Source organism: Caloenas nicobarica, chromosome 1, assembly GCF_036013445.1.
Source record: "Caloenas nicobarica isolate bCalNic1 chromosome 1, bCalNic1.hap1, whole genome shotgun sequence".
In the NCBI taxonomy this organism is placed as follows: Eukaryota; Metazoa; Chordata; class Aves; order Columbiformes; family Columbidae; genus Caloenas; species Caloenas nicobarica.
In genome coordinates, this window is record NC_088245.1 from 27,330,781 (window position 1) to 27,349,168 (window position 18,388).

The 18,388-nt window shown below is 40.2% G+C and overlaps 1 protein-coding gene across 2 annotated transcripts in view; it reads right to left on the reverse strand.

The window, feature by feature from the left end:
• The window catches only part of ST7 (suppression of tumorigenicity 7), a 151,487-nt gene that overhangs the window by 39,950 nt on the left and 93,149 nt on the right, over positions 1–18,388 (reverse strand). For both annotated transcript variants that reach the window (XM_065643481.1, XM_065643489.1), the window contains exons 4-8: positions 17,411–17,465; positions 16,726–16,841; positions 15,495–15,570; positions 12,891–13,045; positions 9,534–9,631 (exon numbers count right to left, since the gene is read on the reverse strand). In XM_065643481.1, coding sequence (XP_065499553.1) covers positions 9,534–9,631; positions 12,891–13,045; positions 15,495–15,570; positions 16,726–16,841; positions 17,411–17,465 — 500 coding nt within the window. The remainder of the gene's footprint in view (positions 1–9,533; positions 9,632–12,890; positions 13,046–15,494; positions 15,571–16,725; positions 16,842–17,410; positions 17,466–18,388) is intronic.

Sequence of the window (18,388 nt, forward strand, 5' to 3'; positions counted from 1 at the left end):
TTTTTGCAAAATTTTGCAGAAAGTAAAGCCACTTAGCTGGAAGACTACTATGACAGATTAACTTTTAGGCCTCAGAGTGAAAGCAAATACTGGGCAAGAAAAAAATGCCACAAAGGTTGCAACATCGGCCTGCGGGATGGTCAGGGCAGGCCAAATACTGCGTCATGCTGAGGAGCTCCGGGGAGCAGCGCGTGGGCCCGCTCCCCTCCCTGCCGCGCAGATGGAGAGGGAGGCGGCTCACGCTCCCAACAGGGACGTAAGGATGGGCACATTATGCCCGAACACGAGATGAAGAACGCACCCTCGAGTTCCCCAGACCCTTACAGCACCGAGCTCTAATCTGGACTCTAAGAGCCACAGTCTTCCCTTCGCACCCACAGATGTATTTTCTGCGAAGTTACAGACTAACATTTGCCACATTGTTTGTCTTATCAATTTTAATTCTCTTTATGCCTTTACTGTAACCTGACAAATGCTTTCACTTCAGTGACAAGCACTGCACTTAAAGAAATGACAAAGAATCACAGAATCACAGAATCACAGGATGTTAGGGATTGGAAGGGACCTCAAAAGACCATCTAGTCCAATTCCACCCCCCGGAGCAGGAACACCCAGATGAGGTTACACAGGAAGGCGTCCAGGCGGGTTTTGAATGTCTCCAGAGAAGGAGAATCCACAACCTCCCTGGGCAGCCTGTTCCACTGTTCCGTCACCCTCACTGAGAAGAAGTTTCTTCTCAAATTTAAGTGTAAACTCCTGTGTTCCAGTTTGAACCCATTACCCCTTGTCTTACCATTGGTTGTCACCAAGAAGAGCCTGGCTCCATCCTCATTACACTCACCCTTTATATATTTATAAACATTAATGAGGTCACCCCTCAGTCTCCTCTCCTCCAAGCTAAAGAGACCCAGCTCCTTCAGCCTTTCCTCATAAGGGAGATGCTCCACTTCCTTCATCATCTCCACGGCCCTGCACGGGACTCTCTCCAGCAGTTCCCTGTCCTTCTTGAACTGAGGGGCCCAGAACTGGACACAATATTCCAGATGAGGTCTCACCAGGGCAGAGTAGAGGGGAAGGAGAACCTCTCTCGACCTACTAACCACCCCCCTTCTAATACACCCCAGGATGCCATTGGCCTTCTTGGCCACAAGGGCACAGTGCTGGCTCATGGTCATCCTGCTGTCCACCAGGACCCCCAGGTCCCTTTCCCCTACACTGCTCTCTAATAGGTCATTCCCCAACCTATACTGGAACCTGGGGTTGTTCCTGCCCAGATGCAAGACTCCTTCTCCACACCTCAAGATCTCAAGGGACAGCACTCAATATTTCTCACCAAAGCCATTAGAGTTTTTTCACAAAGACTAGTCAGGACTGAAAGTTTCATTGTAAAATTCCAGTTGGTTGGTCTCTCAGCTGGTATGAAAGAGCTGTGCTCCACTGAGCCAATCTTATTTTCGTATCATATGAAAAAAGACGCCTCACAGCTATGAATGCATTCCCTCACAATATAAGGGTGTTCAAACACCTACTGCATATATCATACCAAATCTATGTTCACAAGGATGTTACTTTCAACTTGTACTGGTCAAAATACTTTCCAGTGATGAAATTCAGACTTGAGTCTGGGTTAGCCCATATTCCCTTCTAATTGCTCTTCACATTTAGGGGGAAATAGATACACGGGTAGAAAGTGGAATTGCTTTTCATTGACAGATTCATTAGGTATACTGCAGATATAGAGAAATGGTAGATAATATTATTCAATGTTTTAGATAAATAATATTTTGGAAGTATAAGTTTGCTGAAAAATTCTGGAAATAAGTCTGACACAACTGGATATCTTATCACTATTCCTGGGAGGGCCATATTTCCAGACTCACCCCGATCCATATTGCAGGGTGTAGATTCAATGATTTTGTGATGGATAGGAAAACGTGATGATCACAAAAAATGGTAAAAGGAAATCCACATCTGATTTGCTGGATGAGGAACAAGTTTTATCTCCCAAAAAACAGTTTAATGAAGATGACTCCCTTCCCTGAGAATATTTCAGTCATCAGCATTTTCTCATTTAGATCTAATTTTTGAAACATTTTCAAGCAATGTAGCTTTAACTGTTGCATCCGTTATTCTCCCTGTGATGATATTACCATCATGCATCAATTAGCAATGATGGATTATTTGTGTAGAAAACAGCTTTAAGCTACAGTTTATGCCTACGACTAGACCATGAGACTCAAGAGAATACAAAGGTGGATAAATGAATGATCTTATATATACCCTGGTGTTGACACATATTCTCCATTTGTGTTACGGCTGTATGCATGGTCACGTATTTTACGGGCAGTGCATGCAACCATTCATTGCTGCTTATACTTTCTCAACAAACTAAAACATTTTTAGATAAATGCATTCATAAATATGAAAACTGTATTCAGCTTAAAACGAAGAAACAGCAACAGCAAACAAATGAGAAATTCAATACAAAGAGTGAAACTGTTACAACCTTATTTCCTAGTGTATTTGTTCCCATAGTGGCTATCTGAAATGGTAAAATCTGTCTCCTAAAAGAGGAATGACTGAGGCTGGCATCTTCCAGCTGCAACTCCCCACCACCATTGCAGAATCAAGCACACAGTCTGGATAGCACTGTTATTTTCAAAAGCACTTTGCAAAAGCTGTTTTCTCATGTATGACTCACAATCTGTAAGAACCGCGAACTGAACCAGGTAGAAAAAGCAAAACTCCAAGTCATTTCTGAGTAGAAAAACAGAAACTTCCATTTCTGTGGGCTTCATTGTCTACAGCTGAGCTTTCAGATGCCTAAGTTCTGACTGAACCTTACCCTGGGCTTGAGGCATTTGCAACCCTCTGATGTCTAATGATATACACTAATGCTTAAGCGTTTCTCCTGGCCAGCTCACCTGGAAAGGGCAGAAGGGAAGAAACATTGTCAGCAGACTAAGGCCAGCACACAAAAAAGCTCTGTTAACAATGTCAGATGCTTAAAAATCAGGCTAAGTCCTGGTCCTAAAAGCGGAACTCATTCCAGTGTGGTCTCATTGTGAGTGGGATTCATGTGATGTAAACAGACATTCTCGTCGCTCTCAAGAGTTGGAAAATGACCTGAAATACACTGAACCTACCTGAATTAGTTCTGCTTAATTACAGCAAAAGTAGGATTCTGTCATTTAATGCATTTCTCTAAGTGCTACATGCCTTTTGGCAAATAATCACTGTTTTGTTTGGAAGCAGCTCCACAGTTACTCTTTCACAGCTCTGAGAGGACCGAAGCTAAGAAGCCAAATCTGGCAGATCCTGTTCTTTTGGAGCTTGGAAATTATTAGCATTAGGATCCACATATTTTCATCCATATGTGGAATGTAGGGAATTTGACATGACATCTAATGGTCGAACTTCAGAGTGTCAGAAAAGAGACCCAGATCCAGTTTACACTGACTGTGGAATGGCACAGGTATAAAATTTGCAAATCTGGCAAACATGAGTTTAGTCCTAGTGCTCCATAATATTCACAGAAAATATGACTTCTCTTCAATGTAGGATTAACAATGAGGCAATAAAGTGAAAAATATCTTACTGAATATGCAAACTCTAAGGAAATATGCTAAAACACGCGGCCTTTATGTTCTCTCTTAATTGAAGGATTAAAGCCTTCAGAGTATGACTTAAGTTCTTTAAGGAAAATAATTATGAAAATGCTGTTATTTGGACTGTGTTGTAAAAATGCATGTATTTCAGGAATGAAGAGAATTTTAAAGGCAGATGTGGCATGAAACTGGAAGAGCACAGGTTGTTCCAGATGTACTTCACTACTAAAGAATCATCACATAAAAACAGGAACAGTGATAAATTACAATAAAGTTTGCTACATCAAAGATTAGTGACTTTATAAAGCATGAAAATAAAGTCATTACTCATAACCCTCTTCAAAAACATTCTTTTATTTGCATCATCCCAAAGTACTGGTTGCATAAACTTTGTCATAGTTTTACAAGTAGATTTTTAAATGAAATTAAAGAGAGGAAATTATCAATTAGCTCAAAAATGGGCGAGGACATTTCAGAGAGATGGAAGAGCATAATTAAAGGACAATGCAAAGCCCCTGAACGTGGAGTGATGTGTAAGGGCAGACAAAAAGGGTCCAAGTTACCAGGGCTCCTACCAAGACTATGTGACTATATTCTATGACTACATTTTATCTTAACAGAATCACGGTGCTGAAAGCCCATAATTTATAAGAGAAACATTATTATTTGGTTTAGGTAGTAGTCACCAAATTTCTAGTTGTTGAGGGTTTTGCGCAGGATCACAGCCATGACAAAAAGTGGGGGGTCTGAGTCACATGCAGGAAAAGGAATAAATACGATCAGGGGAATCACACAAGCCTCCACTTTATTTAAGAGCCCGTTTAAATCGGGGATGTTCCGACCCACCCCTCCCACTTACCAATAACGTGTGAATCTGCGACCAAACAAACCACATTTGAATCCACAGACATATGGAAATGTTAACATCAGCATGTATCACTTGCTGTTATTGCAGTGCTTGTGTGTCAGAACAAGAATTACCTGAAGATACTGCTCTGTGGTGGAGATCATCAAAAGTCACCGTTCACAAGTGTAGCACTCTTCTAAAATGTATGAGATAACTGTTGGTCTCATTTAACTAAGAAGTGCTTTTCCTTCATATTTTAATAAATGGTACTTTAAATAACTGCTGCAGATGTTAATAAAGCTAGAATCCCACTCAAGGCAGAGCAGCCTGCTTAACCTGACCTGTGTAACACAAGCCAAAGAATCTGACTCGCTCCTTGCCTCGAGCACAGAAATATTTGTGAGAGACAGACAGTAGCTGTCAGCACAAGTAGCTGCAGAAGTTGTGTTGTTAAATTACGAAGGATAACATAACATCTTTATTTGCAATTAGTACTCTCTTTCTTTGACATGGTTTGATAATTGAAGGTGCAGAACACTGTCCTGGCTAAGTATTTCCATTACCAGAGAGCAAAATCAGCAATGCATACAAGACTACAGAGTTCAAGAGAATATCGAACAGAAAACTTAATTCAAAGCCCAACAAAAGAGGTTGCCAAGAAAATATGCAGATCTGCAGAACTATCACACCAGCAAAAATCACTAATACTGCTGGTCATAAAAAGACAAACCCCCAACCTATCCATATCACTTAAATTGTTTTAGTATGGCTCAGTACCCTTTGGAAGCCTTCAGGTGATATAACCTCTTAAACCATTTTAAATGCTCAGGGTAGCCTGAGTGTTTAAACAACTTATCATGTAGCCCATTGATAAGTGTGCAGCATTCTAACAATACAAGCTGCTTAGGTGCTGATCATTCCTTAGTGTCTCCTGTAGCATAAAATATGCATTTAGGGACTGCAGATGGGCACTGAGAAGAACACATAAACATGTCCAACTGAAATATCCTCAGCAAGGTTCTGAGAGCTAGGTACATAGAAGTAGACTTTTAGGTCCTTTACTGTGGTAGTAAGAGTAATTTCTCAGCAGTTATGACCGATCTCAGAAATAAAATGTACTTTTCTGACCCTTAAAAAGTGTTTTGGTTTCTATCCTTCTCCAGAGCTAAGGAAAGACCTGGAGAGTCTCTTCTCTCCCTCAGCTTCACTCATTTCTAAACAAACCTGCAAAGCATGTGGCAAGTTGCAGTTCCACTGTGTCTCAGAGACATATACTTGTTCAGACTACAAAGCAGCCTTCAGGGGGGCTCAGGGCCACGGGGTAGGAGATAAAAGCACTCTAGAACGAGTTTCTTTCATCTTCTCTCTGAAAGAGGAACCAATTAAGAGCTCCTGTTCCCTTTGCCCAGTAGCACACCTTCTGCCTGCCACCCTTAGAGTAGAAGCATAGAACAGTTTGTTTGGAAGGGACTTTTAAAGGTCACCTAGTCCAATGCCCCTGCAATGAGCAGAGACATGTTCGACTAGATCAGGTTGCTCAGAGCCCCGTCCAGCCTGGCCTTGAATGTCTCCGGGGATGGGGCATCTACCACCTCTCTGGGTAACCTGGGCCAGTGTTTCATCACCCTGGACAGGAGACTGAAGTGTTTTACCATCCTAGACAGGATGCTGCAGATTCCCCACAGTCACCATTAAGGCCTTTCACCTCTGCACATGCCAAGTTTTCCAACATAATTTAGAACACACTAGTTTAGGTCCTCCTAACATAATCAGCACTACAAATAAAACAACCAGTACTGTAGACTATCTCCTCAGAGACAGTAAGAGATCTAGTTCCCTCACAGACCATATCATGCTGTGTATAAATGGAATAACTTGGTTGACTAGACTGGAATTATTCCAACAATACACTAATCAAAATGAGATCATAAGCTAACTCAATACATACAAACAGTGACAGCTGCTGGTTTCTATAGCAAAATATAGTAAATAATCATCATCAGAAACACAAGCAAAACCAACACCTATGTATGATTCAGTTACAAGCTTCCATGAAAATTACATGTTTGCAGTTCTCATTAATTCAACTCAGCTAAATGAATGACATCCAAGCAACAAAAACAGCAACGATATCTGAAAATCACAGAAGCAACAGAAATTCCTACCCATTTTTTTTAATTTAAACCCCCCCGTTTTTAAGAAGTTTTTAAAAAAGTTTTTAAAAATTGTTTTAAATATCTTAAATATAGTATTAAAGAATATTATTTCCCTATCAGCAGCGTACATAACCATAAAATAAAAATCTTATTTAAATCACCATCAACTCATTTTCTTTCCATTAAGGTGTTCTAAGCAGGATCTCAGTCTTTTCTTACAAAAAATTCAAGTAAGACAATCTAATCCATCAGTAATGTCCTCAAGATGGCCTCATACATGCAATGAATTAAACACTCTCAAATATTTTATTTTTTCAAAGTGGCAAAGACTCACTACATCCCAATCATATTTCCCAGATGGTGTCATGAACCTCTTAACACTTCATTTCCACCATGTTCCATGTCTTGAGAAATCTGTTTTCAATCTTTCAAACACAAACAGGGCCTCCGCCCTCTGTCCCCTGATGCTAGATTCAGCAGTCCCCAGCCAACAAATCCTTCATATTCTTTTTAGGGCGAATAAATTAATCTCCTCCCTCATCAATCACATAGAAACTGTCAATGAGATATTAATGTTCTTCAAACTTCTTCATAAGTATATTATTTATGTCTTCCATGAAGAAATGGAGGATATGCATTCATCAGAAATAAGTAGCTTCAAGTCAGTGTAAGAAAAGCATCTGCAAAGTTGACTTGACCCTGCTCTTGCTCCCAGTGTACTGGAGTTGTGACCTACAGATGCTGCTGCTTTTACATTTCATCTATGGACCAGCTAATTCTTGGCTCTGCTTGCTCACAATGAAGAGCTCTAGAGGCACCTACATTCACTTCTGAGGATTTGGCCCAGCGTCTATCTTTACACGTCCTTTGTCTGGCATCCAGTCCTTTCATTTTAGCATTTTAACGTTCCAACTGAGGTGAGTGGTTTCCATCCTTCAAGTGTCTAACAAATGATGACTTTGGGTCTCCCTGTCATTGTTGCTTTGCGAGATTCACATTGTACTTAACTTGAACAACATACAATTTTCTCTCTGGTGACAGAATACACCATTCATTATAACCAAAACATTCTGGCTCTCACTTTGCATAAGAAATCTAGGACTAGATGGACCACCCAAGTCCCTGTGCTCTCCAAACACAGTTAACTATACATACTGACATCAGCAGAACGCGGCTTCACAGAGTATCTGTTCCACACAGCCCTATCTACAAATCACAAAACACATTCAGCAGCCCATGGTAAGCTCCAGAAGTTTCCATAATTATGATGTGTAACATTTGAACATGAAATTCAAAATTTTATCTTTCTTGTATATTAATGCCGGCACTTAAAAGTTCGATGTTTGTCCCCAAACATTTCAGTATTTGTCCCAGAGCGCCTGTGTAACAAAATTCATGAAGAATCAGTGGAGTCGACGAGATTGAAGACAATGTTTTTGAAATCAACATTCTCCCAGCTGACCACAGGACCGCAAAAGCAGGTCTTTCTTCCCTGTACCTCTTTCTCTCACTCTTAGCTGTACAATGGTTGAGTTTTTGAAAAGTTCAACACCTCTGTCTGGGAGCCTCATGTTTCTGGAGAGTGACAGTTGCATGCCTGAAAAACCCCAGCTACAGACAGGAAACAAAAGTTACTCAGCACTGGCCATCTGGTAGACTATTTAGGACAAGGCCCTGCATTATTATGACGAACTCTGCTCAATGGTTTCAAAAAATATTCATGAGTGCCCCAGTTCCAGGAGAAGATGCTGGGTGCTGGATTCCAGACTCACAGACATTCTTGCACTATTGCCATTGATGCAAGTGCCCAAGCTCCAGAAAAAAGTCATTTGCCTTTTTACATTAAAATTCCCACTGATTTGCAGCAAGAATTTATCTTTTCACTAGGCAGGTTTCAGGGCCATTTGTCTGAGCTGTCTATAGCACACTTTACAGGTGCTTCATTCTGGTCCGGGATTCCATTTTGTGCATTTAAAGTTTAGGTCCTTCAGCTTAAATTGCAGAACTCTAAATCTTGCCGGATTCATCTCTACCTCATTTTTGCGGGAGCTGGAAAACGAAGTGTAAGAAAGGAGAATGCAGGAAACCGGTACACAGTTTTACCATCAGCCGCACAGAGCTCTAGGGCTACATTCCTCCTTCTGTCATGGACTTGCAAGTCACCTCCTCAAAGAATTGTGTTCTAATCTGCATCCAGGGAATCTCACTTGAAGAAATGGTGGGCATTCACAGCTATCTCTAAACTTGAGCGTTTTACATACTTGAAACATATACAGTGCCTTATGCGGACACCTGCCCCTCCTGCCATCCCTAAAATAGCTACTGTTTGGTGTTTCAAATGTGTAGCTTTGTCGCTTACTGACTTATGACTACCACTGGTAGCTTCCCTGCCTACAAAACAGGGATATAATCATCCCCCATCTCAGAGGGAAATCAGTTCATTATAGATTAATTACTTGGTTTTGGCTGCTCAGTAATAGGTTTTGCATTAATAAATAAATAACACCATCCTTGGGTCTGAATAGTGCGACGTAAGCAACACACAGAGCCAAACTGCAACTTTATAAGGAGGAAACAGAACACTTAAAACCTGCTTGTTAAGTTAGCAACATTCATTACATGCTTCAGAAAAAATGCCAGGTAATTTCATGATCAAATTATTACAGACTGCACTCCACTGCACATGTACCAGGATGGGAAATTCAGCCTGTACGGGCAACTGTTCATCTGGTATTTTATGACTTCATGGTGTTGTTTTCACAACCTTGTAAATGAACTCTCAACTTTATGTACATTACACAAACAAAATGACTATCAGCAATGCTGCATGCAGCAAGAATGGATGCTAACTTGTAAGCAAATGTGTATCATTTCTGTGCTACTATTATCTAAGTATCACATGCGAAACAAATCCAAACTCACATCTCTCATCATTTTCACTGCTTCCCTGGTCCTTCCCAGCTTTCTTGCACACATTGCCAGCCTCCTCTTAATATAAACTAACACATTGGTGTCCCTTCCTGTATAAGAGGAAAAAGAAACAGTATTAAGATAAAAAAGATAAAACAAAGGTTCATTTAATATTCCAACACAAAAGGAAACATAGTTTTCTTGGATTTTTTTTAATTGACTATCATCAATGCTTGCACAATAATTTTAATAAAAGATTACCAAATTCTGATGATTTAGATGTAGCACAACATCACTGAAATCAGTGGAACTACTCCTGATGTACAGTGGTATAAATACGGACCTACAGACTGCCCTTGCACCTATGAAATACAAGCAGATCTGAAGGTACAGGAATGCTATAAGGTATAGACCATCATGTAATCAAGTGAGGCAAGAAGAACCCCTATGAAGTCAACAATGGCGCAAAACTCTGTGGTCACACACACAGCATTATATTATTTACCAATTCACATACACGGTTAAGACAAGAGCATCCATGAAAATGCACGTTATATACTGCCTTTTTTGTAAGTTATGATGTACATGCTTGCTAATAGGAGATGTAGCAGAACAAATCCTCATCCTCTAACAGTCTTTTTCCTTAATGATTAGAAGAAAAGAAGTATACCCTGAACTTTCAGTTTACAGAGAGCCTTTATTTGTTACTCAGTTATCATCTTCAAATTCCTTACACCGTTAATTGCGGATGGCAAGTTAGCATGTTTCAGATATGACAGTCTTACGTGCTGGAAGATGCGCTAACAGCAAAGATGACAGAAACTAAACAGCTGTAATAATTACTCTCTTGGAGAATTCTTACTTGTTTCTTTCTCATTATCTTCCCTATAATTCCAATGCAAACTCTTAATATGCTTCTGGACCAACAGGAAATGAGCAGACAGCTAATCATCTATAAAATTACCATATCATGAAAATATAAGACACCTGCTACAACCTATCTTAGTGTATAGTATGCAGTCTGTAAAGATTTTAGTCTGTTCCTAACATTTTCAAGCCTTTCATAACAAGAAAAAGATGTGTACTGAAAGCATTCCAGGTACCTACAAATTGTTTTAAAGCTGTGATTACAGTTTTCAGATAGATTAAGCGCCAGGTTGAAAGGTCTAGCTTTAGAAGAAAAAATAAGTAATGGAGGGAAGGAATTGCTTTAGCTGTATTTTATATTATGTAATTCCTTATCTCTGTATTGATTCCTATATATTTAATAAACAATTTATTAGTTACATCTGTTTCAACATGTTTATGTAGTCTAACTAAGAGGTATACATTTCAGGTCAAGCTTCTTTTCAGAAGGAATGGTCAAAAGGCATTTCTTACCATGAAATCAAGATAACGTTCCAAGTCAAAATTCTCTGAGGTGACTAATGATTTGGGGTGACTAACATGAGCCACCTTAAAAAGAAGACTACATTTTCTATAAACTAGCACCTTCTGACAGAGGTTAAGTTGGGTACTCAAAGTAATTATTTACTCTTAAAATTCAGGGTCTAGCATAAAATAACGTATGAAGGAGGTGGAACACACGAATAAACAGAAATATAGAGCAATATGCTGCTGTTCAAGAAATTACATAGTGTTTTTCACCTGTAAAAGATGAAATGCCCATTTTTCACCCCGAAGTCAAATTCAAGGACCAGAAATGGAATGACAAATATTTCATAACCATGCAGTAACTGCAACACATCTGTCCATGGTCCTTCCTCTCTAGAGATCTGAGCTTTCCACCTGTGTAAGCCATACAGAAGTCCAGCTTATAATCAAGCGAATCCTACTTGAGGCCCTTGTGTCTGAGGCGCCACCTGAGTCTGCAACTTCTCTAACTCCTGTGGGTGCACACTGACATTAGCAAGGTGAGGCTGGGTGTTCTCTTGGACGATCTGCCCCTCCTGAAGCCACAGTCAGAGCTGGCAGTCACTTTTCAGCCCCTCCTGCTCTGTGGCAATGCACTTCATTTTGCGATTCAACTGGTTGCTTCCTCTGCTGTAATACCGAAGGTTCAGGGTGTCAAATTTGATGACGACAGTAGCCATCCAGCACACACAGGTTACAAAAATACCGTACTTACACTTGCCTGCACAAACTTAACCAGGTTATCTTGGATGTAAGCATCATGACAGGGTTTAATTACTCTTATTGTGTATTTTTCATAGAATCGCTGTCATTTGCTGTGCTCAGGATGGAATGAGTGCACACATTAAGGTTTCACTGACAACCATAAGCCTGCTAGAGCCTGAAAATTGCTTCAAGGGCTCAGCTGCTCCATTTTTTATTTTCTCTAAAAATAAGCAAATCATCTTAAATATAATTTTATAACCAACAAATGCCTGAAATACTACCCCCGAGCTTTATAAAACCTCAGATTTTCAGGTATCGACTTGTGTACACTTTTGAAACCAGAGATCACAGACAATTTCACTACATACAATTTTTATCAGCAATCTTCAAATTATGTGAGATAGCCAGAGGCTGTGTATTCAGGTCCTGAAAAACCCAAAGATGCCCAAAGTATGTTAGTGCTTGTACTTTCATAATTAATTGGTATTATTTTTGCCTGAAGTATCCATCATAGACTAGAAATAACCTAGGCTGTTTGGTTTTTTAATCTTTTTGTTCATTTACTGGAAGTGAACCCTCATGTATTTTCTGAGGTTTAAGAAGCATCTAATAAATACCAGCACAGTAGCTAAATCTGCTTATTCAGAATAAAAAAAACCCCTAGACTTTCAATTAGAGCACTGCATTATTCCAGTTGTTTTTTTTATGTTTCTGTGACCTTTCTTAATGTATGCGACTAATTTTTCAAATGTCACACTGGTTAATGGGTCTCATTAACTTCTACACAGAACAATGCACATTTTTACCCTCACAACTGATGGAAAAAAGCTGGCAAAGCATCACTCCTGCTTCCATCATTTTTCTTTACTGCCTTTTCACAACATGAGCCCATGTTTTCAAAATGGCTAAAGGCACCTCAGTTCAACTTCCTAAAACAGTGTCCAGTGTTTTCTGAATATCAGATCTCTTTTGGTTCTGCTACCTTTTCTTTTCTGTTAAGTACATGCTGCAATATTTTCTGCCATGACATAGAAAAGGTGTATCTGTAATCTGAGCATTGCTAGCTCAGCAACGGAATCAAGGAAAAACACTGAAACAGAATAGTCTGGCTCTAGGGCCATATTCTAAATCAATTTTAAATACCGAGTACATAGTTCTGAGAGGAAAAAAACCGAGCCAAATCAAAACAAAAAAGAACTTCCCAGAACTTCTCTCTCTACAGAAATGGCTATTCCCTCCAAAGAAACTTACTGTGTTGGGCTTCATACTGGGCACCATGGTGCTGTAACTGCTGACTACGCCTGTAACAGCCCTCTCCAGCTTTCAGAGCTTGCTTGAACAGCTTCTCTGCTTCTACAATTGTTGTCGCTTCCTCTTCAGCCAAGAGAATATAGGCAGTAGCACACCTGCAATAATATCAGAGGAAAAATCATGAGAGAGTTGCATGAAATAAAGCTGTACAAAGACATGCAGACTGGCAAGGATGTTCCAAATACAGAGGCAATGGAGTTTTGTCTGCATAGCTTTCTGATGAACTGTTCTGATGAACAAAAATATCCAGGCAACCAGATCACGACTCTCATTTGTAGGTACTGTATCACTCAGTCAGTCACTGGAGTAAACCTACTGACAACTGCGCCAGAAAGTAAAGCACTATCTCACCAAGCAGTCCTGGCCCGTCTCCCTAAAACTCCTTCTGGAAACCAAGATTGGTTTTATGCACTATTGTTTTAACACAAAATGTCTCCATTACTGTGATGGTATGAAATGAACATATAACACTTGTCATACACAAAGAACAGATTACAAATGTAATTGTAGAGATTACAAACAAAACAAACAAACAAACAAACAGGAAAGCAGCTTTAGGAGTACACAGAAAGGTGAAACGCATGGTGGGAGTCACCTCATTCAGCTTTTAGCTGTCTAATTTAGATCTCTTAACTGTCTGTGCCCCTCCACCTCCATCAAGGAGCATCTTCACAATGCCATTCATTTCACATGTTTAGACATCTGTCTAAGAATAGAGTGAATTGCTGAATGGAGGTGCCTCTCCCGTTGACTATAGAGGGAGCCCAGGCAACTACTTTAAACTCGATGGCCACATTTTTAGCAGCTGAAGTTAGCTGGGATATAGCCTGTTGACTTCTTTCCAATACAAAGCACACCGCTGATAAGATTGTTCTTTATACAGGAATAGAATGAGGCTGAAGCATCTCTAGCTGCGTTTCACAAGGAGTCATCCACCAGCTGAGGAATGGATAACAGCAGGTCCAGGTGAAAACAAGATTCTGGGCACTGGTCCTTGCTGTGGGCCATGCAGCTGGAAAGCAGCTTGGCAGAAAAGGACTTGGGGGTCCTGGTGGACACCAAGTTCAACATGAGCCAACAATGTGCCCTTGCAGCAAAGGTGGTGAATGGCATCCTGAGCTGCATTAGGAGTGCTGCCTGCAGGCTGAGGGAGGTGAGGCCATAACTGGAGTGCCGTGTCCAGTTCTGGGCTCCCCAGTACAAGAGGGACGCAGACACACTGGAGAGAGTCCAATGAAGGGCCACGAAGATGGTTAGGGGACAGGAGCATCTCACATATGAGCAAAGGCTGAGAGAGCTGGGACTGTTCAGGTTGGAGAAGAGAAGGCTCAGGAAGAATCTCATAAATACATGATGATACCTGAAGCAAGGGTGCAAAGAGCATGGAACCAGGCTCTTTTCAGTGGTGCCTAGTGACAGGACCAGAGGCAACGGGCACAAACTAAAACATAGGAGGTTCTGTCTGAATATCAGGGAACACTCTTTTACTGTGAGAATGACTGTGCACTTGCACAGGTTGTCCATGGAGGTTGTGGAGTCTCCCTTCTTGGTGATATTCAGAAGCCATCTGGACATGGTTCTGTGTAACATAGTGTAGGTGACCCTGTGTGAGCAAGGGAGTTGAACCAGGTGACCTCCTGAGGTCCCTGCCAACCTCGGCCATTCTGTGATATGTGGGTGGAACAGGACAGGCTTATAGCCCACTTCTGCAAAAGCCTTTTATGCTACATGGTCTCTCAGTTAAACTGCTGTCCAGGAACAAAAAATTCTTTTTCTCCTTCTGATGAAACATGTGAAGGCCAATCCATAAGGCACCAGTCTATGGAATTCTAGAATTCTCTGACAGAAACTTAAGGGGCAACATTTAGACAGTTTGCCACGCCAGTAAAGCATCACAGTGCTGAGTTTATTGTGGGATCTCAAAATACTGCACCTATCATTGAGAAAATAAATAATGGACTCAAAGGCTGTAAGTCCCAGAAGATTGGAACAGGCTGCCCAGGGAAGTGGTGGAGTCACCATCCCTGGAGGTGTTTAAAAGGTGTTCAGACGAGGTTCTTTGGGACATGGTTTAGTGCCAGAGTTAGGTTACGGTTGGACTCAATGATCCTGAGGGTCTCTTCCAACTGAAATGATTCTATGATTGTCTTCTCTCACACTATGAAATGAATATTTCAGAAGGTGTTTATGAGTCCCTTCTTTCTTGCCTCTGTTCAGGATGACTGAGAAATCCAGAAGAGAACTCTTCATCCCATAAATGTATATTTCATATGCTCATCAGGAGGCAACTTAACTAACATTTCGCTATGCTGATCCAAAGCCCACTGACATCAATGGAAAGACTCTCATTATCATCACTGCCCTAAGGATCTTCTGAGTGGCTAGCACAACATGCAGCTGTGCTTTTTTCCTCTCATTGTAGGCCTTCCTGTGACAGGCCTGTAATCATGGTTAAAAATTACTGTAGCAAACCCCTTGCCTCAAGCTATCATCAAACAGACTTTTAAATGACAGGAAATAAATGTTAATGTTGTTGTCACTCACTCATTCAATTCCAAAGCTTCATGTGCCGCAGAAATTCGGGCTTGGGGGTTTCTCTCTCTCCAGGCTTTTTGCATTACTATTCAATAAACAAAGCAGAACAGGGGCATATCAGTCATTACAGTGCTAACAAGGAGAATCTGCTGTATTTTAACTGAATTTACTGCTCTCAGCCCAACTCCAGTGCATTTCAAAGAGCTCAGTGATCACTCAAAAGAAACACAATCAACATGAGCTTTTGTCCCAAAACGTCACTTTATTTTTTCATTTAATTAAACTTTTTTTCCATGGGAAAATCTGGCTGAGAGATCATGCCATCTGCACTGTCACACACAGAGGTGACGAGCAGCTTTTTCCTCTTGGGGAAATATAATAGATTCCATAGGGCACAAAAGAATACAAGGATAGTTGGGATTCTTATTCTAGTTCTTAGTGTGCTGTTGCTCTAGGTGAATGTTAAATGGAAACAACATCCAGGCTAATCAGACAACTTCACGATTATCCCACTGAGTTCAGAAAATAGGTTTCATGTTTATTGTGTGTCAAAAAAGCACATCATGTTCTCCTTTGTAATTAAGCCATCAGAATGGGGTGCCCAACCGTCAGTATCTCTCCTTTCCTAAGAGACAAAGATATGTCTCTTCAGAAGTAAATTCTGACAGCGGAAATCATTGTCATACATTTTTAGCAGAATCAAAGTCTGAACGTGGACTTAACAGTAAAGGTTTAATACAACTTAAGCTACTTATATCAAATCCAGTTGTGCATGTGTTCCCATTTTTTCATAGAGCTTCCAACTACATCAGGGAATGAAACACAGGACTCAGGTTTTACATAAGAGCTCTCTCTTCTGTCAGCGTAGACTAAGTGGAACCTGGATAATGTAAGTCAACATACTACACTGCAGGTGGAGGCAAATTGATCAACAATACATGTTCAAAGCCACTGCAAGAAACAGGAGAAACACCCAAGCCTTTACACTTGCAAATGGTACCTTGAATGCCTTCAACAAGAAAGCAGAACAAAATAGTGATACCAATAGTTTATACTTATATAGATACTTGTCCAGATCTAGAATACTACAAATCCAACGGTAACAGCTTTCTAGGTATGATCAAACGTTTTCCTTTCTTTATCTACCCAGGAGAACTAATGTCTGACTGCATTTTTCTTGCATCAATTTGAAACAATCATTAACCTATTAACAAAAACAGTTGTTCACAAGGTCTCTTACTAGCGTCTGCAGGCCGTAAATGATCTGTGTCACATGTAAAGAATGTCTGATGGTCCTGTGCTGAAAGATTCATATCGTAGTAAGTCAAAGGTTCTCTCCCTGTTACCCATGTATACCTGCAAAAATGCCAACAAAGAGGCATTTTGGTTAATGAAGTCACATTCAGCAAAATTAATCTAGAAAAGCATCCTAGACATTAGAGATGGGCATAGCCTACCAAGGTCACCCAGTCAATCTCGTAACCAACACACATTGCATTTCACTGTACTAGGATGGAGTGACAGTAGTTGAACCTAAGCTAATGAGGATATTGGGAAGTACACACTGGAAATCAGTAACATGCATATTCAAACATTAAGACTACATGAAACCTAGATATAATCCATCACGTTTTTTGCTATAAGTGATTTGGACAGAATTACTGTATTAACGGTACCACATACGCCGCACTTAGGTAGTCTATTTTTTTATAAGCTCACAAAAAATTGCAGAAATAACAAGTGCATGAGCACGATTTTAAATTCCTTTTCATTCAGAAACATTTTACAAATGACAGAAAAACCTGGTATGAGCATATGTTCACAGTTGGTTTTGTTTTTCCATCTCTGAGTCAGGTTAATGCAAAAGTACGACTGAGGTCCTTAACTCAGTACTATGCCTGAAACTGTAATATCATAGCACTTACCGATTATATTCAGCTCCTCTGAACAGATTTAAAGGATTTCGCCACACTTTGCATTCTGTCATAAATAGAAACACACAATAATGAATCTCTCTCAAATTACAATGGCACTTGAAATTTATCAGAAACATCAGTTACCTTCTAAAGACCCTTATCAAATAACTTTCAGTCTTTATAGGTGCAAATGGAAAAAAAAAAGTCAAGTGTATAGAGATGCAGGTAACCAGACTGTTCTTCCCTTTTAAAATAATAATTTCATTATAAATTAGTGTCAACAAATGTTATTATTCCAGCCAAATAACCACTAACAAAGCTCCAAATGCCAGATGAAAAGATAATACTGGTTAGTGCCAGGATTCACATTTACCATAATGCAGAACAGAAGAGGGATCACAGTGGGCTATTGCACTGAAAAACAGTAATTAACTCAGTCCCTATGGACTTGCTATTTCTACAGAAAAACTTCCCTGTCCAGTTAATTCTGCAAATCACAGAATCTCAGCTACAGTTGCCAAATTTAATTCCTCCTTAGCTTGTGAAGTAAAAAATCCATGGCAACATGTGCTGACCTTACTTAAGTTATAAGCATCCCAGAGCTGACGAAGGATGTAGAGAAAAGTTCATCGCATTGCAAAGCATTTCACATATTTCTCTTGGGAAAAAAAAGTCCAAATTATTCCTGCTACAGGTAGGAAGAGATAAGACAATTTGCAACAATGCAATTTAGAAGAGAACTCAAGAAAACCAAAATCACAAAAATTGTTTTTGAAAGGTGAGGTCTTGATTCTGGCTTTTCTTACTTTAACACCAGATTTATTCTCTTAATTTCAACAAAGACAATTCACTCCAGTGAACGTAAGACCAGAATCAAACCCAGTATTTGCACAAAGGCTCACTGAGAGGCAGCATGTCATTCCACCACAGATCTGCTACTGACTGACCCCTCATGTGGCGCTCTGCAAAACCTCAACAGCAGCACCG